Source organism: Harpia harpyja, chromosome 9 (genome assembly GCF_026419915.1).
Source record: "Harpia harpyja isolate bHarHar1 chromosome 9, bHarHar1 primary haplotype, whole genome shotgun sequence".
NCBI lineage: Eukaryota > Metazoa > Chordata > Aves > Accipitriformes > Accipitridae > Harpia > Harpia harpyja.
Genome location: NC_068948.1, coordinates 33,504,452 through 33,528,175, shown reverse-complemented (window position 1 = coordinate 33,528,175; position 23,724 = coordinate 33,504,452). Strand labels below are relative to the sequence as shown.

The window sequence follows — 23,724 nt, the reverse complement described above, 5'->3', positions numbered from 1 at the left end:
GCTCCTGAAGCCATAAAACTCCTCCAATTCGGAGCAGCGGGTTGTGCCACAGAGGAGGAGTTGAGAGCAGCTGCATTTTGATGACCTGCCTGCGCAGCAGCCTCTTCAGGTCGAGGAAATAATGTGAGCTGATAAAAAAAAAAACCAAAAAAACACACCTCCTTTCCTCTCCCAGCAGGGTACGACGCTCTCGCTGGGCAGAAGGAAAAACAAATTAGATTTAGAAATTGTTATTATTTGAGCTTAACAGCAAGGCTGAAGTCAACAGTTGGGAGTGCTTAGAGCTCATTATCTGCGGTAGTGAAGGCGATAGCTTGGAGTGATCCCTGGGAATGGGGTGCCCTGTGCAAGTGCCATCCTGGCAGAGAGCTGGGGACCGCGGGGGGACCTGGCAGTGTTTGGCAGCTGGTTTTTCTTGCTTTGACTCTACTTGTCCTGCTCAGTGGTGCCAAGGGAGCAGAAGCTGCCCACAACCCCCCATGAGGGGGCATCGGGTAAAGAGCCCTCATCCCGTTCCCCAGGCAGGGCGAGGGTTCAGTCCCAAAGGAGTCTGGCGATGCCAAGAAGGGCTTTGTCACAGCCACGAACAGGATTTAGGCTTGGGCACGGCGCGGGGCTGAACGTCCCCCAACACCACCAGGTTTCTGCTTTGGGCAGGGTTTCAGCGCTGCCTCTCCATGGCAGCCAGTGGGGATGAGGAGGATCCCCCCCTTCTCTCCCCGTACAGCCCGGTGCTTTCCGGGCTGTTGTTGGTGCAGCCGTTGGCGCAGCCGTTGGTGCAGCCAGTGGAGCCGTTGCTTGGGAACGGCAGTCGGATGCAAACAGAAGCAGGGACTGGTGTGCCGGTGAGCTGTGGGGTCCCCAGGGGGTCCCTCGGGGCAGTGGGAGGATGGGACAGTTGGGGAGGCACCAAGGCCTGGATGGGGCTTGGGAAGAGCTTGGCAGTGACCCCGGTGAGACCTGTGGGGCTGCGGCTGTCCCTCAGCACCTGTCCTGCCTGCCAGGGCCAGAGGGAGGGTTTTTTCCCAGGGCCCCCTTTCCACTCCTGTGAAAGCTTTCTATGTGTAAGGTTTTGGTGTTGGCTCAAATCCAGAGCCGTGAAGCCAGAGATGAACCAGCTGCTGCCCAGGAGTAGCCCTGCTGCTTACAGGGACGGTGACAAAACCCCATCTGAGGGGAAATGTCCATGCCCAGCGCGGCATGCGGACAGACAGGGAGGGAGCCTGATCTCAGCTGGAGTAACCAGGGCTGTGCTGGGCTGGCTTGCATTCAGTGGGAGCGTTACTGGAGCTGAAAAGGGGCTCTGGCACCAGTTTCCCAGCTTCACAGGTGCCCTTTCCTCCGGCTGTGCCAAATTCCAGGTCGTTGTGCAGCCAAGCCCTGGGGGGGTGTGTGTGTGGGGGTGTGTGTGTATGTATTTCAGAGCATCTCTGTGCCCCAGCTCCCTGGAAGGAGGGTGAGGATGGATGGTTCACGTGAAATTACACTGGACGACCCAAGTGGGGGAAGAGATGGAGTAAGCAGCGAGCCCAGGGAGACATCCCAGGACAGACAGACGGCTCGGGAGATGGCCGTGCTGCCTGAGCGGGTGAGGGCAGCACCACCACAAACCCTGCCTGACACAGGGTTGGCGGGCAGGTCCTGATGGAAGCAGAGCCCCTGACTCCAGGACCAAGGGGTAATGTCTCCCAGGCATGGTTTCTCCTGAGACGTCCCCGGGGAGGCGGAGTGGGGACCCTGCCAGCAGGGCTTGGCAGATGCAGTATCTCTGCGTAGTCTCAGGCCAGCCATCAATATTTGCTGAGAACTTGAGCTGCCTGAGAGTTACATGAGCAGGAGGGAACCTGGCCTCGTCCCCGTGCTGAACAAAACGTTATATTACCTCCCTTGGAAACAGAAATGGTGTCCAAATGAGGTTTATACCTTGCATGAGAGATTGCTATAGGAAACCAAGTAGTCCTGGGGGCAGAGGCAAAAGCTGATGTGGATCCCAAGAACAAGAATTAAGTGGCCAGTGCTCAGACTGGGGAAAGCCTGTCTGGGGGCTGCTGCAAGCTCTGACACCCCAGGGCTATTTAATACATTTATTAACAGGCTGATGAAGGGCTGAGGAAGGTGGTGGTGGGATTTTTACCCTCGCTTTCTGTATGCTCACTGGGCAGTATGGCAAGAGGCACTGGCAGCAGAGCTGGGATTGCTGCAGAGCCCTTTGCAGCCATCTCAGCCCTGGTCCCAGGACTTGATTCCCCTGGTTTTAACCTCAATTTGCCATCACTCCCTTTCCAGCTGTTGTGGTTTAACCCCAGCCAGCAAGTAAGCACCACGCAGCCGCTCAGTCACTCCCCCCCTGCCCCCAGTGGGATGGCAGAGGGAATTCGAAAAAAAAAAAAAAAAAGTGGGTTGAGATAAGAACAGTTTAATAGAACAGAAAGGAAGAAACTAATAATGATAACACTAATAAAATGATAATAATAAAAGGATTGGAATATACAAGTGATGCACAATGCAATTGCTCACCACTTGCCAACCAATGCCCAGTTAGTTCCTGAGCAGCAATCACCCCGCAGGCCAAATCCCCCCAGGTTATATACTGGGCATGATGTCACATGGTATGGAATACCCCTTTGGCCAGTTTGGGCCAGCTGTCCTGGCTGTGTCCCCTCCCAACTTCTTGTGCCCCTCCAGCCTTCTTGCTGGCTGGGCATGAGAAGCTGAAAAATCCTTGACTTGGTGTAAACACTCCTTAGCAACCACTGAAAACACAGTGTGTTATCAACATTCTTCTCATACTGAACCCAAAACACAGCACTGTACCAGCTACTAGGAAGATAGTTAACTCTATCCCAGCCAAAACCAGGACACCAGCTCATGACCATGTGCCCCCTTGCAACAATCAATAACTGTTCCACAGGGAATAGTCAGGGCATGGAGAGCAAAAAGGCCAGACTTTCTGCCTTCAAAGGACCCATAGGTTAGTTTTGGAGAAGAAACTCAGGCATCTTAGCCCAGGTGATAGAAGCTGCCTGGAAGAGGTTCTGGTGTGAGACCCAGGATGCTGTGGATGTGCAAAGAGGGCAGGATCAGATGTGCAGAAAGATAAGCAGTGACTGGTAGGAAACTTTTCCCTGGTACAAATCCATAGGCAGTTCAGGAGCAGAGGAGTATCTTGCTATCAGAGCCTGCCCTGAGTGATGTAGGTTGGATCTGAGACATGCTGGGGTGCATTCCCATTAGCTGCAGACTAGCCCAGGAGCCAGTGCGCACCGAAACCTCTCTCCCTTTCCAAGGCCCCCCTCGCTGCTGCCAAGGAGAAGAAAGGAGCACCAGAGGATGCTGGAGCAGATCCACTGTTGGGTCTCCTGTGGTCTCCTTCAGGGATGGGGATCCCAGACACCCTGCCCGGCACCTGGGCTGCGAGGCAAGACACGACCGCCTTGAGGACTGCCCTGGGAGAAGACACTGCTGGGACAACACTCTTGGAGGGTGCTGGACCCCCTGGACCGCACCCAGCACTGCCTGAGCCCAAGGGGACCATTTCCAACCCTCGCTTAGGCTGCAGGGAGCAGGAAACACAAGAGAGGAGTGGGGAGGACGATGGGTGCAATGGCTCTGCCAGCTTGGTGTGGGCAGCCACGCCAGGGATGCTCTTCCAGGAGGACAAGCAGACCAAACTTCACCCCCTCGTGAGTATCAGTGGGCACAGTGCCATCATGATGGTCCAAACAACACACAGCACTCCTGCCCAGCTCTCTCCTATCACCGCAGAGGCATTTTGTGGCTTTTTTTGTCCCGGCCGCTAAGTGCCGGGGACAAAAGCTCTGCCTCTTCCCTGCAGAGCCTGTCCTGGGTTTTGGGCTACAACAGCAGCCTGGCCGTGCACAGCCTGATGGACGGGGAGGACCGGGTGCTCCTGTATGTCTCCTCCCACACGGTGGTCATCCACGATGTCCTGGGGAACAGGCAGTCCCACCTGCAGGTCTGGCACTTAGCCCGCGCATCTTCCTCCTTCCCTTCTCCCGAACTCTCTCCTGTCTCTTTCTCCCGGTGCTTAGGTGTCACCCATAACGGAATCGAGGAGCAGCCCGTGCAAAGGAGTGCGTCGTTTTGCTTGCACGCCTGTTGCAGTTCCCAGCACGTGTTGGTGGAAGGCGCTTTGTGTTGGATTGCAGCGGTGACCATGAGCGGCACATGCAGCATGACCCCTCCTCTCCACTGCTTCTTGTCTGGGGGAGCTGCAGTCAGCACAAGGCACAAGGACAGGGTGACGGGCTCAGAAGAGCCTGTGAAAAATGGGATGCAAAAGTTGGGCTGGAAGAATGAGAGTGGAGGACCCTTGGGAGGGAAGACAAGGGGAGCTCATGAGCAAAGTGTTTGATGAATGCTTTAAACAGCCATCAGGTCTGGAGTCTTCGAGGCACTTTGCTGCTTCTCTTTCCCCAGGGCCACACGAATGTCATTTCTTGCCTGTGCGTGAGTGAAGACAGACGCTGGGTGGCAACTGCCGATCGAGGGCCAGATGCTCTGATCATTGTGTGGGACTCCTTCTCCGGGTAAGCTCCCTGGAACCTCCTCTTTGGAAACCTCCTGTTTCTGGTGAATCGCTTAGGACACTCCAGCCTCAGCTGAGAGTGAAATGGGAGAAACGCGGGGATGGGGTAAAGTGGCCAAGGAGCCAAAAGTGAACCAAGGGCTTCATCATCTTCATATCACCCATACCCACGGGACACTGAGATGGGGCCGAGCTCCCCCAGACTAAGAATTACATCACATCTCCAGGCTGGAGTATTTTCTTAAAAGACCACTGGTGACTTGTTTCCCAGAGCCATTTACTTGGGAGGAAGGGATGGAGAGGATGCTCAGCACCAGCTGCGGTGCTGGCTGCTCCCGCTTCGCACGCGGCGACAGCGCTGGCGGTTGCAGAATCCCTCCCCACCATGCAGACCGGGGTGGGCTGTGCCATAGATTTTGCCAAGCAATTGCCGTGAACCCACTGTGCTGCCATGAGCCCCCCCATGAGGACTTTGCTCCGTAGGATACCAGTGCGCACCATCTTTGAGAGCCATCCAGAGGATGGGGTCAGTGCTATTGCTATTTCCCAGGATGCAAAGTATTTGGCAACCATTAGTGCTGGTACAGTGCAGGTAAAGAAACTATCTCCTCTTTTGTAGCCTTGCGGGATAGATCCCTGAAGTTTTTCCTAGTGCAGTGAAGGGGAGGGCAGAATTCAGCTGGGGAGAGCAGAAGAGAAGTGGAGCAGGTTTGCAGAGTGATGGCTTGGTTTTGCCAAGCCATTGGAAGACAGACCTGGATTTCATTAAAGTGAATGCTGTGGAGTTAAGAAAATGGTTCTTAAGCTAGGATAAAAGCTTCTGAATCCAATGCTTTTCATTGAAGCAATTTCTAACATTATTTCCTGAAATTAAGCTCTGTGCTGCCAGGACATGTTGGGTTTATCCTGCTCCAGTCTTTTTTACCCCCCCCATCCCCTGCAGCTGGAGGGAATAGGCTTCACCTGGCTCCCCTGAGCTCCCAGAAAGCCACAAATGTCCCTTGGGTTTTCCCTTCTCTGCCAGAGAGTTTGTGTTTGGAAGTGGACTTCGCCCACAGAGAAACCCATGTGCAGCACGGAGCTGAGGCCTGAGTTTGGGTATCAGGTGAGTGACTGCGGCTGAGGGGTGCGGAGGAGTGTGACTGGGCTGGGCTGGGCAGCCCTGTCCTCACCTGCTCCCCCCCGCCCCCGGCATCCCCAGTGCCCCCATCCAGTATGGGGCTGCTGGTAGATGCTGGCTGGAGATCGAGGCAGGATCATACCCCATCCCTGCTGCACCCCAATGCAGCGGAGTGTCTCGGGGCTGTTACTGCTGCTCCTCTGCTGCCTGACAGACATGGGACGTGGAGGGGACCCCGGTGGCATGTCCTCCACCACAGCTCTGGCACTGGCCAGGGCTCATGGCAGGAAAAGCCCATGGCCCTGCTGGCTTGTCCCTGCTCACAGAGGAGAGAGCACAGCTCTGGTGTTTCACAGGGAATTTGGCCTCTGTTTTCAGTTCAGTGCAGGTGGTGAAGTGGGCTTTGGATAAAAGCAGATGTTTTGCATGAAAGAATAAGCAGAAAGCATTGCTTAGCTTGGTGTTAATACGATTCTCACCTTTTAATTTCAGGATTATGTAATTTTTAACCCTCAAAATCCCTGTGAGTTTGTCAGCAATAGCAAAACCCAGGTGATATTTTACCTGTGGGTAAGTAGGGACATAGGAAGTTGTATTTCTGGTGCCAGACGTGCTCCCAGAGGGTTGGAAGGTGGTGCAGGGGGCTGCACACTAGCGAAGCAGCGTGGGCTGTGGGGCTGGATGTCTGCCCACGACTGGAGTCTCACTTTGTTTTGCAGATCTGCCCCTGCCCTTGCCCCCCTCGACCCTCCCCACCCCCTGTCCTCACTAGACCTAAAGGTGGTCTGGGCAGACCATCGCTCTCCCTCCACTCCCACACTGGGGTCGGTCCCAGCTGTGGCAGGGATGCTCTCCGCCTCTGCCACCCCTGCTTTCCCATGGGCCCTTTGTGTGCCTCGTGCCAGTCAGCAGCTTTTGGGAGAGGAGTGGGTGGAGGGAGAGGGTGTTTTGTGCTCTCTGGAAGGTCTTCGAGCCTTTCTGCCCCAGGAGCCCTGCTCTGGTTACCACAGTGCGGGGCCAGTGCCTGGATGATGGGGAGGGGACATGCTGGCACTACGGAGCACAGTTCCAAAATGCTTGTCCTGGACATTTTCTCCACTTTCTCCAGGACGATGCCGGTTTGCAGTATGGAGCGCCACTCCTGAGCAGCCAGGTGAGCACAGGGGGGACCACAGCATGTCACCCTCTTGGCTTTCCTTCTGGCAGCAGCACTGTCCCTTCCCATACCCTTAAGCAAAAACAGTGGCCATGTCCCCAGCCTGTCCCCCTCGGTCTCCTGAAGGGACAAGCCAGGATTGCCTGAGCTGAGGTCAAGAGGGGCTTTCTCTCCCAGAGATGCCCTGCTGCATCTTCTCCTGGGGCTCTTGCCTCTGATGACCCTGCCATGGGACAGGGTGGGAACACCACATGAGGGACCAAGCAGAAATGTCCCTGCTTGAGGAGGGAAGAGCCAGCACCCAGGCTGAATGCACGGCCTCGCTGCTCTCTCTGCAGACCTTCAACAGTGTGGTGGGACACTTCAGCCAGTCAGTTTTTCATTTTAACAACTCCCAAGCTCTGACGGGCACCTCTGCGGGGAAGCTGGTGGTGTGGGATGTGGTTGGTTCCCGCACCCCCTCCAAGGAACTGCAGGCCAAGCTGCACAGCATCAAGGCCACCAAACTGGTGCCTATGCAGAAGGACAGCCTTACTGTGCTCAAGGTGTTTGAGAGGTAATGGGATGGCAGTTTTCAGTAGCCGTAGGTACAGTCCTCAGACATCTCAGCCGTGGGAATGGCAGAGCTCATGTTGATGAACTACGGCCAAGTATTGCAGTTTTAAGTCACTTGGCAGCGTGTGAGGACCAGGGAAATTAATGCAGGAAAGTGCTGCTGATTTATGAGTCATTGCTCCGGCTTTTTCAAGCAATGAATTTGACTGGGGCGGGGCGGGGGGGGGGTAGGTTGAAAACTCCTGGTAATGTGATCCCAGCTCTGCTGGAGTAGCTCAGATCACTGGATTGCCACGGTCACGGAGCACCGTGGGTGAGTCTTGCTCAGCCTCCTGGCCTTTACCGGCAGAGGGAGCAGACAGCCACCAAACGCCTTGACAGCCTTGGGGACAGGGCAGGGGACATTGCAGGGACACAGCAGAGCCTGGTCGTTTCTGCACAGCCCTGGGCTTTCCCCCTGCACATCTCTATGGGGCTCTTTTCATGCACTTGTGCAGAGAAAAGGGGAAGAGATTTGCTTCTGCCCAAGGACGCTATCCGAGAAATATTTGGGAGTTCTCAATCAGTGTATTGATTAAAAGCTTTCCCTTCCTTGTAGCTGCATAGTAACAGGTGATGTGAAAGGTCAGGTTAAATTCTATGACGGGCAGCTGCAGCTCCTCACCTGCTACAGCCACAGCAAAGTGGGTCCCATTCAGTCCATCTCTTTCTCCAAAACCCTTCCTGATCCTCCCAGTGCCTCCCCAGCCTGCTCCACCTCCTGCATTCCCAGCAGCCAGCCCTTCGTCATCAGGTGAGTGCCCCTTTATGAAGCCAGGTCTTCTCCTGCATTTGCCCTGCAGCTTGAAAGCTGGGGAGGTGGTTATCTGAAAGCTGCCCCGTGGGCTTCTGCCTTGGCCGGAGCAGGTTTCAACCCTGTACTCAGGCTTTTGGGCAGGACAGGGAGTGAACATGCCCCTTTACACTCCTCCGCAGATTTTCACTTTGGGTATTTGTCCCACCTGCCCACCAGAGACAAGCAGGGGGATGTCTCCTGGGCAGCCCGCCTCTGCCCGCACAGCCCCCAGGCATCTCCCACCAAAACCCGGGTGAGGGCCAGCACATCTTAAATTCCGAACTTGATGTGATGCCTTGGCACAAGTGAGAGAAGCATTAACGCAGGCACGGAGGTGATCCGCTGGTCCTAGGGTGCACAGCTCCTCTGTCACGTACTCGGCACACCAAGCAGTGCTAATGCCGAGCCTCCGGCTCCAGCTGGGCCCCTTAATCCCCCCCTCCCTTAAACCCCTCTGGTGGATGGCTATTTCCAGTTAGATTTTATCATGGCTGGGCAAGGTAATTGGGGCAGTGGCAGTGCAGAGACTGGCCCAGTGGTCGTGGCGCCAGTGCTGGGTTGTACCACGTGGACCCAGGAGCCTGGGACAGCCCCAGCCTGGTCAACAGCCCCTTTCTGCTCCTCTGCGGGATGTAGCTGTGTCTGAGGATTTATAGAAAGTCTGCAGGCCAGATGAAGCTGTTCTGTGGCTCGATCCAGCCTGCAAACCATATGTCTGTCACTCCTGTTAAGGCTCTCCTGGCAACGTCTGTCCTTAGCCACACATGTTTTCCAAAGAGCCATATGGGACAGATTCCTCTCCTGCCTGGAGCAGCGCCCTGGGGAACAGTTTGGTTTTCCCTGTCAGTCTCAGTTTTCTTGTCCCTCTTTCTGGGTTGCTGCTGCAGCTCCTGCCGCTTGCAGCTGCTCTGGGCAGCACAAAAGGCAGAAAACCAAGGGCGAAGCCTTGAGCCTGCTCATCTCACCAGGCTGATGGGATCAGGTATGGCTGAAGACCCCAGCTGAGGCACGCAAGAGGTGCAGCATCCTTCAGTGCCTGGGCCAGATGCACATAAGTCGATGGCCGTCACGGGCCAGCTAGCAAAGAGGCTGCCGTTTCCCCACTCATACTGCCTGTGTGATGCAGCCATGCACATCTGTCTGTGCAGCTCCTAGATCTCTGTGTGGTCCTCTCTTGACCCTTTAACTGGGCCCAGACTCTCAGTCCCCAGGCAAACTGATGACTATACATATTTGTTCTGTAATGTGCATAATTATTCAGATGTCAGCTTTACACATCACGAATTATCCAGTGGGACCCTCTTCACTGCGTTACGGTTGGCGTGGCTGAAAGAACAGACAGGCAGCCGCTCCGTATGTGGCACGGGACTGAAACTGTCCTCTGACCTTGTCCATGCAGTGCCGTCAACATGGAACCACTGGCAATGGTGACATGGAGACATGTGAAAAGGCTATTCAGAGTATCTTCAATTGCTCATTTGTCTGTCTCACACACCAGTGACTTGCAAATGGCAAAAGCTACACAGATATCATTCATCTTCTGGCTTGCCTACCCAAGTAGAAAATGGACCTGGCTCCAGTGCCTTCCCATGGAGATTTACCAGGTCATGAATACAAAGTGCCACCTGCCTTCCAGGTCAAGAAATGTTTGCATATTGCATATTGCAAAATATAAGTGATTGTCCTGCTAAGTTGCCAAAAAGAGACTGATGTGTAATATAGCTTGGAGGGACGTGAGCCAGCTAGTCTGATTCATCAAATTCTGTTTCTCTCACACTAAACAGGAACTTTATCCTTTCAACCTCCAATGCAACTGTGCTCCGTGTTGCAACAGACAGGACAAACTTTGAAAAAGTCATGGAAGAGGCGAAGAAAGCTGTGAATGCCATTGCCTGTCACCCCCGGCAGGCACTTGTTGCTGTGGGGAGTGACTGTGGGCTGCTGAAGGTGTGGGACTACCAGCAGACCAAGCACCTCGTTAGCAGGATATTCACTGAGGCTGGCATCCAGTGCTTGTCCTATGACCCTCAAGGTATCCTGGCCTTGTGACCTCCCCATGTGCCAAGCACTGGGCTTCCCGGAAGGAACGATTGTGTTGTGAGAGTTTTTGGGCATGCTTTTCAGGTTATTTTCTGGCCGCTGGTTTTACTGATGGAAGCGTTTACATCCTCGATGCCATTTCCCTTCAGTCTAGCTGCAGAGAGTTCAAGTTCTCACATGGTCCCATAACTCATATTAGCTTCTCTCATGATTCAGAGTACTTCGCAACTGCTGTAAGCTTGTTTTTTCCTCTCGGTGATTTACGTGCGCAGCTTGTGGTGCAGCTTTCGGTGGGACTGGGAATTGCCAGCCTGTGAGGCACGGCAGAGCGAGCAGTGCAGAGGGCTGTCCCTCCCCAGGGGCTTCGTGACTCTGAAATGCTTTTCCTGGCTTGAAGAGTCACTCTGTAAAAATGTCACCAGTCACAGCCGCTCCACAGACCTGCTGCTGGCAGTGTCCCATCGCTAACTTCAGTGATAAGCCTTAGCTCTGCATCCATCTGTAGAAAGGGCTGGAGCAGGGATTTCCTCTTGGCTGGTGCACTGCAAGGGGGGTTGCTCCCTTGGTCCCACGTCTCAGTGCAGAAATGTTCAGGCAGCGTTGAAGCAGTTTGGCACAGAGGTTGTAGCAACTGGGGATGATCTGTACAAAGAAAAAGACTCCCCCTTCATGCAGATGCCAGGGCACAGCAGTGGGAAGCATCTTCCTTGTGATTTCTGGGGAGTCACTGAACTCTATTTTCTGCCCTTCTGCTGTGAGAGCATGGCAGGGAATGGCCTCCAGCCAGCTAGGATGCTCTGGCCAGGCTGAGGACCGCTGCAGTGCTGCCCTTGGGAGCAGCTGCCCAAATCTGTCTGACCCAGTGTTTTATCCTGGCTGTGACTCTAACCCTCCTGGTGGGACTCACAAAACTGAAAGGGCTGAGTTAAACCCGGAGGGAACATGCAAAGCTGCCTGCTGCCAGCCAGGGGATGTGCACAGGGATCATGGCTCATTGACGTTTGCGCTGTCGTTCCAGGATGAGAAATTCTCAGTGACTGTTTACAAGAGTGTCCTGCAAAATGGGAGCAGATGCTGGGAACACCTAGCGGGGCTGCACTCCCACTACAAACCCATCCGGAGCATTCTCTTTGGGGTCCAGTTAGACAGCAACGAGCCCAGGCTCCTGAGCCTTGGAGAGGACCGGCAGCTGGTAGGTCGATGTGAAAGTCTAAAGGGCAGTGGAACTTTGCGGGTAAAGTGGGGGGCTGGACAAGGGTATCGAGGGAGACACTCAGTCTTTGGTTCTGCAGCTCCTAACCCTCTCCCCACCAGCTCCATTGCAGGGGGTTGTTTCTCAGCCTGGTCTCAGGGCAGATCTGCCCAGGGTTCAGGACTGAGGCTCTGCTACTGCGGGCTGCTTGCTCCAGTTGGTGCGGGAGATGCCAGATCCAGTTAATCCGCAAGGTCCAAGTTACTGGCAGACCACAGGGGAGTTGCCGTGTTTCCTTCTCTTCTCTCCAGGTTGAATATGACCTGAACAGCAGCAGCAAGGACCACTTGGTGGTCTTGCACAGGGACCGCATAGAGCAGATTGCTGTGCCCCTGTGCTTGGCCTGGTACCCACAGCTCAGCACCGAGTCCTTTCTCCTCACTGCCAACAACTGCTACAAAATGAAGCTCTACAACACGACGACCAAAATGTGCAGGTAGAAGAGAGATTCATGCCTACCACTGCCTGGGACCCCCATCCTGACTATGTTCTCCTCTGTCTAATGCCTGCTCTACTCCCACCCATGAGCATGTGTTTGCCCATCTGGGATGCAGATCTTGAGATTACTCTAGGGCCCCCAGGTTGCTCCATCCTTGTGTCCACTCTGCCGTTCACTAGCGTGTCATCTAGTAAGGTTGAGGCTGCAGGTGTGTCTCGGTCTGCCCAGCATGTTGGACTTGAGACGCAGCAGTTGGACATCAGATAAAGAGTCAGGAGCCTACACGAGCAAAGCACAAGGACTGAATGTTCTCTGAGTACTAAATTCCTTTCTTAGCACCAGTGTGGTCCATTCTAGCCAGGGCCCCTGTCCTATCCTGTCCTCTCAGCCAGCAGCACAAAGCCTTTGCACCCACCACACCTTCCCATATCTACCCATCCTTGAGCACAGCGGCCGTTCAGAGAAGGAAAATGTTTTGTGAGCCCTGGAATGGATGAAAATGTTGTTTGCCTTTAGAAAGACCCTTTTGGGACCAACCTATGGCTCCGCATTGGAGAAGATACAAATCCTCCCACCAACAAACTCTACGGACCCCCAGAAACGCTATCTGGCATACATTACAAAGGACAAGGTATGGAACCCCATCCGCCCCAGATGTACAAGAGTCCCCACTTCTAGAGGTGGTGGTCCCTGGGGGAATTTCACTGCAGACAAAACCATGCATAGACTGGTCTTGCCCAAGAGCTAAGTGAGCTCCTGGGAGGAGGATGCAGTGCTGCCCTGGCATGCAGCCCTCCTGTGGGACCCCCAGCCCTCCCAGGCTCCCTCTTTCCTTACAGGTGGGCTTGCAGATTTTGCCTGTCGATGGCAACCCCCACAAATCCTCAGCTTTCATTTGCCACCCGGATGGTGTCTCTGACCTTGCTAGCTCCTATGACGGATGCTACGTCTTTACAGTGGGGGGGAATGACTGCACTCTTATGAAATGGGAGGTCAACCTAAAGTGAGTACTGCAAGAAGGAGAACAGAGTCTTGTTATGGCTTTCCACAGCTGCTTGGCCAACACAGCTGAAGCAAATGTTCACCAGCATTTACACTGAGAATGGGGCTTTTGTCCTAAGAGGTCCCTGTTTGTGTCCAGAGGAGTTAAAGCCAGTTCTCCCAGCTATTTCTGTGCTTAGCCCGGTGTATAGGGTGGTGCTGCACCCATGGGGCAACACAGCAGGGTGCTGCACGGGGAGCGTTTCTTTGCAGGGCTCTCTTAGCACAGGTCCTTTTGGGGCAAGTGACAAAGCCGTGCAGCTTCACTCTCCTTCCACAACACCATGCCCACGACCAGGCTGACAAACTGCATCTGGCAAGGAGGGTCACAGGGTGGAGGACAGGTCCCAGCACTCGTGCAAGCAGGAGACCAACCACTTGCTGAGAGGAGGATGAAGTGAGGCTGGTAGCATCTTTGCTCAACCCTGGGGGCTGCCAGCTCTCGGACACCTGGCCTGCAACTGGGTTGATTAATAGCGGAGCCTCATGCCCTGCATTCACACAGGTTCTCCAAATGCCCTGGCTCAGCACCTACAGACAGCATGTACCAGGCTGGGATGGTGGCATGGCAGCGGGGTCAGCTGAGATTGCAACAACCTGTCAGGCCCTGAGAAGCTATGTGGTATAGCAGCTGAAACAGGAGGGACACAGTTTGGGGGGGGCTTTGCTTCCCTCTATGTGATGTAGCCACATAGTCAATAGGGGGGATTAAATCAGCAGATCTTGCAGGTGGTGACCATAGCACCTATAAAATACTCCAGTCTGGGAAATGGTACCCAAATGGTAAGAAGTTGAGCAGAGGATTTTCTGGTCCTTGTGAGGGCTTGGCCAGTGTGATGGGGGATTTTCGGGGTTAGGCAGGGGATCAGAGGAGCGGCACTGGCTGCAGGAGGAGCATATGGGGCGGCTGCTGATACAAAAGTGTCTGCTTTCCAAATGGGATAGGCCAGCATTTGCTAGGAAATCCTCCCTGCATTTGAAGACTGGATTTAGGACAAGCCACCTTAATCCTATAAAGCTTTGCTTACATGACTAAATGGACTGCAGTAAATGGGGTGGCTGGAGGAGTGAAGGCTGCTCTTGCAAACGAGGATTTCCAGGCTCTGGCCCAGAGCGTCAGTGATAAACCCTGCCAGGTTTCTTCCACCTTTCTCTGCAAGTGTGCAATTTCCCTTCTGCCAGCTCCCTTGGGCAGCAGTGCCAGATGCGTGCTCCCACGTGGCAGGCGGGTAACGCGGCAAAGGCAGGATATATATTTTGGTTTCTTTGCACGTCAAGGACCAAAGCTGCTCATCGCAATGCGCCTGCAGGGCAGAGGGCTCTCCTCTCCTGAGCGTGGCTGCAGGCACCCCATAGACACATGTGTATGTTGAAAGGGAGCAGGCAGCTGTGAATGAGCTGAAAACTGCCAGGCCAGCGTGGAGCAACTTCACCTTCACACTTCAAGGACTGGAAAGGGAGCTTAGCCCATGTTGAAGCTAGAAAAGGTAGACGGCGTGGAATGGTCTCTGTCAGTCTGTGGCTTATTCTGCACGTCACCCAGGTTTCTGGCAAATCAACCCCACGGGAGCTGGCTTTTAGCCCTCCCTGCTGTTTTTGCCTTTTGGAGTGCACCTGTGAAACACCATTGCCCCTCATCTTCCTAGGACAAAGGCTTCGTGGTTAAGACACGTGCTGGTCCTGCGTAAAACATTTCTTGCAGGTACTGCTCACTCCGAGGAAAGCCCAAAGGGTGCTGAGCCAGAACACCTTCATGTGCCAGAACAAAGGAAACCTGGGTGGGAAAGCAATGGGCTTATTTATTTTCTTTTCCACTTTGTGTGGCTTAAGCGGTTGGGGGTCAGAATAAGCGACATTTTAAGGAAAGCAATAGAATATAAATGATCCTTCTTTATAATGGTTGGCCAGGGTCCAGGCAACATTGCATTTCTATGTAATTTGTTTTCGGAGCGAAGCTCTTGATGAGCTAATTATCATTTTATTGCTGCTTCTGGCACCTTGTGCATCTCTACTGTGTTTAATACCCAAATAACTTAATTATGAAAAAAGCATGAAGCTTGCAAAAAACCCCAGTGGAAGCAGCACTACAGAGGTGTGCATGAAAGCTGCAGCCTTGCTGCCAGGCGTGGGGTATTATGTGGCAACGCTACGCCATGATTGCACTACCAGGCTTGGTTTCCTTTTTCATCTGCACAAGCCGAACGGATTCTTTTGCCTCCAACTGCCTATGAAATTGAAACAAAGAGGTGGCACTCAGACGCTTTCAGTTTAATGTAGACTGCACCTACGACACAGTCACCCACCACAGCAGAGGAAGTAGAGTAATGGATTGCACTGAGTTATTGGGGAAGAATGTGTTAGATCAAGGAACAGGGAGCTTAGGTTTGTGTGGTTTATTGCAAACACCAAGCCCCAGCCCTCTCTGCATGTTCAAAACGCTGATCTAGCTAATTCATCTCCCTCAATGTCTCTATAAGGAAGCAGAAAAGCTAAATGCCAGACACCAAGCTCAAGTCCATGGAAAAGCTCCTGGCTCCCAGCCCTGTGCTCATTCCACTAAACAAGAGGACCATTCAGTAATAATTAATTCCCACACTGTGCTATTGTATGTAAAACCTGGGTATGAAATATGCTGTAGAAGTGCAGGCTGATGATAAAATAGTATACCGTTCAAGGCAATGCTTTTGTTTCCTGAATTCTGAGGCCCAAGGATTTTATTTATTTATTGGAAGTGTCTGTGAACAATGACTAGAAAGGGAAACATGAAATCTCTCCTCACATGAACCCTTCCTGTACCTTCTTTTCTCTGCTTCTGCCAGTGCCTTGGATGCTGCTGCTTCCCTGGGTGGGGAGGACTTGATCCCATTCTACAACCTACTGGATGGTGGCAGAGAAGGCAAATTCTTCAGGGTAATTATGCTCACCATGAACGCTGTCTAGCAACATCTGGTTGGAGTTTAAGATTCATTTATACAGGCCTGACATTTCTTTATTTTTTGTCCAGCTTGCCTTTAACAGCAATCTCATTGATATGCCTGTTAGTAAATCTTAAAAGAAGTCTTATCTTCTATGCCTGTTGGTAACTGAACTTTACAGTATCTTGTTTGAATCCCTCGCAGGAACTGGAAGACTATTTTTACTATGCACAGCTGCGCAGCCATGGTATTGATACACTGGAGACCAGACAGGTGTCAACGCATATTACCTTGGAGGAAATTCCTTCTGTAATGAGAGCAATGGGATTTTATCCATCAGAGGAAAAGGTCAGTCCGTTGTTTTTATTGTTGTTATTAAAAGAAAAAAGAGCCAGACTGATTGCATTTACCAAGTGTCCCGTGGGTCAGATTCTGACTGTTGGCATGCTGGATGGCTCGAGAGTTTATTTGCTGGCTTTCAGTGTATTTAACCTGGTCTCCATCAATATAGCAGTAGTCAGAATCTGGCAGCAAATTCCTCAAAAAGTAATAATTCCTCACTAGAGAACTGGGCAACCGCAGGGGCAGGCTGAGCAAACCTGAAGCCTGATGGTTCGGAAGTGTTCAACAAAAGCTGACCTCTGGGTCTTCTGGAGGTTGAGTGCTCTGCCACCACTGCAGAGGTGGGTTTCTTCAGAAGGTGAACTGAGAAACTTGAGGAATGAATCTTGCTTCGGGCAAGCAGGCCTCCAACTTTCCAAAGTCCATGGGCTAAAGTGCCTTGAGTGCAGGCAGTGATGTGCTTTGGTCTCTTTGTGACTTCTACTAGTGGCTGAGCTGCTTTACATGCAGCACGTGGTTGGTGGGCCATGGGCTGAGTCCCTCCAGGTCAGATGGAGACTCAACCAGAATGTCCTATGTGTGTTACCAGCGCGGGTGGGAATGTCCAGCTCCATGCAATCACTCATTTGGACATTTACAGAGCCTCTTTTTTCTTCTGCCTGGGACTGATGAAAGAATGATTTTAGATGGAGACAGCAGCTTTTATTCCCACAGAACTTAAAGCTCTTTCATAACTGATAAAGTCTGCAGAAGCTCTCTCTGAGCTTGCCTTTCAGGTTGCAGCAGTGGACCTTCCTATCAAACATTTCTCAAGAGCTTTTAGCTTCAAATTTTACAGCAAACAAAGACAACTGATTTAATAAGGGTGCTGCTTCTTCCCCTTTTGTGGCTGTTTCTACAAGGCAGTTTGTATTGTATATAAACCTCATCTGTAATGTTGTAACCCGGCAAAAGGGTAATTAAAGCGCATACAAAAAAAAATTACTGAATCTAATGCAAGGAGATTTAAATAATGACCTCTTTGCAACAGCTACAGCCCTTCAATGCAGGAGGGGTTCTCCCAAGAGAAGTGGTACATTGCTGTGCTCCCTTCATCTTTCTGCGGGGGAGGCTGCATTCATCTCTGCCATTGCACAGGAACCCCACAGGCTGCTGGGATGGTGCTGTGAGTCAGTGCCACCCCATCTGCCTGGGCATACTCTCTGCCAGGAGAGCCAGCAGATGGGAGGCAGAACCTTTGCCACAGCCACCACCTAACAGACTTGCTTTGGAGTCCCTGCAACCAGCAAATGTTCATCTGAGCCGTGACTGCTTTGCCCTTGTGTCAAGCTGTGTCGTTATCCCCACGTACTTTGTTAGATCTTTTCCTTGGGTTATTACTTTTTCACCTCTTGGGGAGAGAGAGAACATACTCCCCTGAGAAATATCTTTGGAAGAATAACTGTTAACCCTCCCTTGCCCCAAATCAAATGAAACCAGAATTTCAGGCATGGAAACAGAGGTGCTAAGCTGTTGTGAAGCCAGGCAACTTACAGTCTGCTTCTCGAAGCAGGCAGGACAGTATTAAAATCGAGAGAGAAAGTTCATCTCTCTCTAGAGTGTTTTAATAAAGAAAAAGCAGGAGGGAGAAAAGGCAGCCTGGCCTGACTAGCAAAGCTTTTGGGAATTGGTGTTTTTCTTTTGTAGTTCAGTGGGGCTGATATAAAACCTAATCCCAGATCAGGCAGAGCCGAGTGAAAATGACTGTTCTTGCCTGGCGTGACATTCGCTACGGGAAAAATATAAGGCTGAGATTTCCCCCTTCTCCAGGCTTCATTCAGTGGAAAAACTTGTGACACAAGGACAAAGGCCCAAGGCTGAATGCAAAGTCCTCCCCAGGGAGATCTTGCATCAGCTTCCCTTCCCAGGGAGCAGCAGGCTTGGTATGTGTTGGCACAGGGAATTCTCCGGCGTTTCTCTGCTGCCCATGTATCTATCTCCAAAGGGGCTGCCTCTTGAAGCATGAGTACAATGAATGCATGGAGCAGATCCTGCCTTTCGGACACACATCTGCACAGCTGCCAACTGGGCTGACTCACAGCACCAGACTTCAGGAAAACCAATAGTATCCAGCACGGCCAGTGCTTGCCCGCTTGCCTGAGAGAAGAGCAAGTGATCCAGCTGTGCAGGAAGTCAGCCCCACTGAGCAAATTTCAGATTTGGCTTGAGAAGTGGCAGAACTGTACCAGACCATGTCAGATCGGTGGGGGTGGGGGGAAGATTGCTTATGCTGGCCAAAGTGTGTATATACTGCATGCAGCCTGGTTATGTCAGGACATTCATGCACGTACTTTTGTAGCAGGGTGGTATATTTACTGGTTTGTGGTTTGCCTGCCCACTGTCCCCAGAGTGGAGACACAGCTGTGGCAAAGGTAACAGCTGCAAAGTCACCAAGTGCCTAGCATAAGAAAATAGAGGAAATCCAAAATGACTACATATCTGTTACCCCTGTCTTTACCTAATTTTGTCATAACAGCAAGCGTGTAACCGTTAGCCATGTCCATCCTCAGCTGCTGAGTGCTAGCTTATTATTGGGATATGGTCATGGCATCTGTGGTACCAGTATGTGCACAATTATGGTACATTGGCATTCATGAGATTGGAAACTGGCCTGATGCTCTTCAAAAAGAAAACGTGTAACAATCTGTCTTGCCTTGATCTTTAGATTGAAGAAATGATAAATGAAGTAAAATTCAGCAAGTATGTGGATACTGGAGAACAAGTGACAAAAATCAATTTAGGGGATTTTATCAAACTTTATATAAATCATCGACCTGTGTTTGGCTTGTCAATGAAAAAAATACAACAAGCATTTCGCGTTCTTGGTTATGATAATGAGAATGGAGACAAAGTTATTGACAGAGAAGACTTACTGTTGCTGCTTCAGTGCAGAGGTGAGTTATTTCTTTTCTAATATTAGTTTTATGCTTGCTAGTTCTGCCTTCAATTTCAGAACGTATTCACTGCAGCAAAAAACTAATCTGGAACTATAGCCTGGTAACCAGGGCAGGCGTGTGGAGCCACCTGTCTTAAGATTTTAAATTGAATAATCACATCTATTGTCTCAGCTGCACTTCTTTTACTGCTCTGGAAATTTCTGCTGGCCTGAGGTATCTTGTCTGTCAAATGATGAGTATGGATCTTGGTGAATTGTATCCTTCTTCCAGTATACCCTTGTCTGAATCATTGTTCTCTCTTCCAGTCACACAGTCTCCAGAAAGGTAGTATAAAACTGAAAAAGAGGGGGACAAGAAAGGAGGAATGAAACTGGTCAGTCCTGGACTGCATCTATGTGTCAAAGACTGAAAAGATGGGATGGTTTAGTTCAGGTGAATCAGGGAGAACACTGTAAAGATATGTGTAAATATGCTTATGGCCAATGCCACAGAGAGGTAAATAACAAAATTCTATTGTCTTGCTCCTGTTGCAAAAGTACAGTTAAGCATTAAAGCAGGTAAAGGGAAATGCTGTTTAACCCAGTATATCACTGTCATGGTTTAACCCCAGCCAGCAACTAAGCACCACGCAGCTGCTCGCTCACTTCCCTCCCAGTGGGATGGGGGAAAGAATAGGAAGGGTAAAAGTGAGGAAACTCATGGGTTGAGATAAAGACAGTTTAATAGGTAAAGCAAAAGCTGTGCATGCAAGCAAAGCAAAACCAGGAATCCATTCACCACTTCCCATGGGCAGGCAGGTGTTCAGCCATCTCCAGGAAAACAGGGCTCCAGCACACATAACGGTGACTTGGGAAGACAAATGCCATCACTCTGAACGTCCCCCTGCCTCCTTCTTCTTCCCCCAGCTTTATATGCTGAGCATGACATCCTATGGGATGGAATATCCCTTGGGTCAGTTGGGGTCAGCTGTACCAGCTGTGTCCCCTCCCAACTTCTTCTGACCCCCCCAGCCTACTCGCTGGTGTTGGCGGGTGAGGAGCAGAAAAGGCCATGATGCTGTGTAAGCACTGCTCAGCAATAGCTAAAACATCCCTGAATTATCAACACTGTTTCCAGCACAAATCCAAAACATAGCCCCATACTAGCTACTGTGAAGGACATTAACTCTATCCCAGCCAAAACCAGCACAATCACCTGGTAAAACTTCTTGCTACAAAGATCCTTGGAAGCCAAGGATTGAACCAGTGTGAGAAAGGTTAGTTATTTATACAGATGGTGTGAATATCCATAAATAGATACATTAGATAGAACAGTTTCATAACAGATCTATAACCTTATGCTTCGGGGCATGAGCCAACCACTAACTGGGAACAAGTGCTATGTCCAGGTTATTCCAAAATACTAGATCAAGACTTTCCTGCACCTTCCTCTTCCTCCTCTGTGTGGAAATGGCTACTGCCATGGACACGGGGCTACACGGGCTGTGGTCTGCCCTGTGCCAGGAATTCTTCAGTGGGAATAGAAGCACAAGCCCCTGCAAGTGCAATGCAGCCTAAAGAGCCATCTGCATCAGAATTTCTCCCTTTGATAAACATTTTTGCCTAAAATGCAATATGCAAGAACAATTTTCCTTAGAATCAACATTTTCCCGTGTTGGGTTCATGCATTTTGATTGGTAATGTGTATATCTCTATCTCAGAGAAGCCGAATCTTCTTTCAAACTGTCCTGTTTTGTTTATACACTGTCCTTGTTCAAGTTGCCTTCTAGTTTTTGTGCTAATGACACCATAACCCAAGAGGCTGGTGTTGCTTTGCTGTGTACAGGAGAGCATATGACAGAGGACGAGCTGGTGCAGTGTCTGACCACCCTGCTGGGCAGGCGTCCTGCAGGAGGAGGATCTGAACTGGAGACCTATGATCCCTCAGGTACAGGATTAGCATTCCACACAGCACAGAAGCAAGATCGCTTCAATTCCCAAACAGAATAATTTAATTTGCAAACCCATTACCCTGTTAGGCCAAGAGCTTTCAAAAACACTCAGGTGGGATTGCAAAAATAGTCATAGAGCTATAGATTGTCCCTCATCCATGCAGCAATTGCATGGGTGTATCTAAAAATAAACGGACAATGAAATGTAACTGGGACCTGACAAGATTACATTGCTGTTTATCTGCTGGCTTGGAACTGAAATTAGAAACACACAGTAGAAGGTTTACATGCCAAAGTCCACAGGCAAAAAGGAATCCTACAATATGCAAATTACAGTGTTGATTTCATCCAGGCGGCAATGCCCATTGTAATGGAGCTGTTGATAACTACCGCATTTGTCTACAATTTATGTCCCAGTCTACACCAGTCTAGAACACCAAATTACAGCGTTGATTTCAGCCAAGTGGCATTGTCCATTGTAATTGGAACTGCTGACAAGTGCCACATTTTTGTACATTTCATGTCCCAGTCCACACCAGTCCAGAACTGTATCTGGTTAGGGCCATTGGCAATGGGCCACACGCAGCGAAGGTACAGCTCCTGAAGGAACTGCCTAGCACTACAAACTGACTTTGAAATCCCTGGATTCCTTGGGATCCTAAAATCACGTCGAATCGCCGGTGTGTAAAAGTTGCGTTTGACCCCTTGACTCTGCTGAGGCACGGACCTACTGCAAGATGAGGCTCACAGCCTTGCAGATTCAGCAGATTCGATCCCTGACAGGAATGCATCAAGTATTAAGCTAGTAAACCAATACCTTTTCATGATTACTTTGTACATCTTTAAAAGCATTCCATCCACTTACTGCTGCTTATAAATTTTACCGATCTGGAAGGCCATTTTTACATTGCTGTTGTGTGTTTTGTGTTGATGTTACTGCTCTCCAGGTGCAGCAGCTTTGACTGAAGAAGAAATTCCAGCAGAAATCACAGCGGAGATATTCGCTACTGACATTCTTGGCTTACCTATTGCTGAACCAGAAAAAAAGAACAGAAAAAAAAGAGATGAATCTTTGATCTACGAAGACTCAGAATCATAGCTGCCACAAAGTTTTCTACTTGTTCCTACTTTCCAGTCTCCTCAAATATCTGCAAAATTTCTATTTTGTGTTTATTACAAAGTAAAGGTCACATAGTTTCATATTAATCAAACCCTAGAATAAGCCCCCAGTTTAGCACATGCCACAAACCTATGAGATCAAACCTACGTAGGGCAACACTGGGGTGGCTGTAAAGAACGAAGCAGTGGTTGCCGCACTGTCTTCTTGCATTGGCCACCCCGTCCTCGGCTGGAAGCTTCCTAGAATTTGTTTCAGGTGGGCTTATGCCAGATGCAGTCTATTTTCATTACATTAAGACAGTATTTATTTGTGAAACCTGACAGCAAAAGAGCAATGGAAAAGTATTGTATTGATTAAATACACTGATAAATGTAGTGTACAAAATGCTTGGATAGGTTAGAATGGATTTGCAATTATAAATCCAACGGACCTCAGTAAAAAAAAGGAATGCTGTGATATACATTAAAACCAGATTTCCATTTTGGCCTTTAAAACTTACTTTTTCTTTCTGAAAGTAGTAGTTCCAATTAGTAGTGTAATACCAATGGGGCAGCATCTTACTGTGTTTGTATAAACAGCATAATGAGGCTGATATAAGTTGCTGTAGAAAGATCAGTCAAGTGCTGTTGAACAGGCTTCCTTCTTTACATCATCCTCAGCATCAATTTGAATAATAATGTAGGCCCTCAAGAAGCGTTCCTTTCAGTGGCAATGTTTTTTAAACAGAGATCGCTGTTATGTACTCTGAAAGTATCTGTGATTGTACAATTAGTACAAACAGCAAGGTGTGCACTAGATGCAAGTTAATGAAGGAGTCCAGCGGCACCATGACCAGAGCACACCGCGTATGCGACAGGAGAAATTTTCTGCAGACCATCGCTTCGCATGTAACACTGCCCATTTACTGCTACGTTCATGTACTTCCATGAATTGGTGGCGGAGCAGATCCTCTGCTACTTAAAACCACCCGGATTCCATGGAATTATTTTGGGCAACCAAGAAACCTTAGAACCGCTGCAAAAAAAAAAAAAAATCTGCATATTATGGATTTATTAAGTGCCCTGTTTAACGAGGCAGATGTTCTGCTTAACAGGAAGCATTGCCAATCCCCACGCTCAAGGTCTGCAATAGTGCCACGGTGACTTGCACAAGGGCTGGACGGGGCTGTCACTCGTGAGCCGCCTGCCCGGGAGCGGGGCTCTGCTCCGCCGTCCCCGCGCCGAGCACCGAGCTGAGGGCGAGCGGGTCCCACGCCTGCCGCTGCCGGAGCCCCCTCCCCCCCGCCTTATACCCCCCGGAGCTGCTCCGCGCCACACAACGCCGCGGGGACGGGGAGCCGCCCTCCCTGCCCGCGGGCTCACAGCCCCGGCGCTGCCGGGGCAAGAGGGACCCGCGGAGCTAAACTCTTCCCCCGTCCGGCCACCCTTCCGCGGGAGGACCCGCCGGTCTCCCCCCGGCACCCCCCGCGGCGGCGGCAGCTCCTCCGCGGGCCCG

General features: G+C 50.9%; 1 protein-coding gene across 1 annotated transcript; it reads left to right on the top strand.

The window, feature by feature from the left end:
- Positions 1-711: 711 nt before the first annotated feature.
- Positions 712-22,724, top strand: CFAP251 (cilia and flagella associated protein 251). The gene is made up of 22 exons (XM_052796845.1): positions 712-845; positions 1,442-1,588; positions 3,288-3,683; positions 3,836-3,976; positions 4,441-4,550; positions 5,033-5,141; positions 5,574-5,654; positions 6,162-6,239; positions 6,778-6,822; positions 7,164-7,381; positions 7,979-8,173; positions 10,000-10,247; positions 10,340-10,488; positions 11,274-11,447; positions 11,759-11,943; positions 12,463-12,577; positions 12,786-12,949; positions 15,807-15,897; positions 16,107-16,250; positions 18,949-19,177; positions 21,005-21,106; positions 22,058-22,724. Exons 1-22 carry the CDS (start codon positions 816-818, stop codon positions 22,207-22,209), a joined length of 3,303 nt encoding a protein of 1,100 aa, XP_052652805.1. The 5' UTR covers positions 712-815; the 3' UTR covers positions 22,210-22,724.
- The last annotated feature ends 1,000 nt before the right edge of the window (positions 22,725-23,724 follow it).

What these genes read in the sequence shown, in the direction of transcription:
- CFAP251 (XM_052796845.1), top strand. Translation starts at nt 816, where the DNA reads ATGCAAACAGAAGCAGGGACTGGTGTGCCG. An exon ending in AGCCAGCCCTTCGTCATCAG is followed by an intron (nt 8,174 to 9,999) that starts GTGAGTGCCCCT and finishes CACACTAAACAG; the next exon opens with GAACTTTATCCTTTCAACCT. An exon ending in TTGGAGAGGACCGGCAGCTG is followed by an intron (nt 11,448 to 11,758) that starts GTAGGTCGATGT and finishes TCTTCTCTCCAG; the next exon opens with GTTGAATATGACCTGAACAG.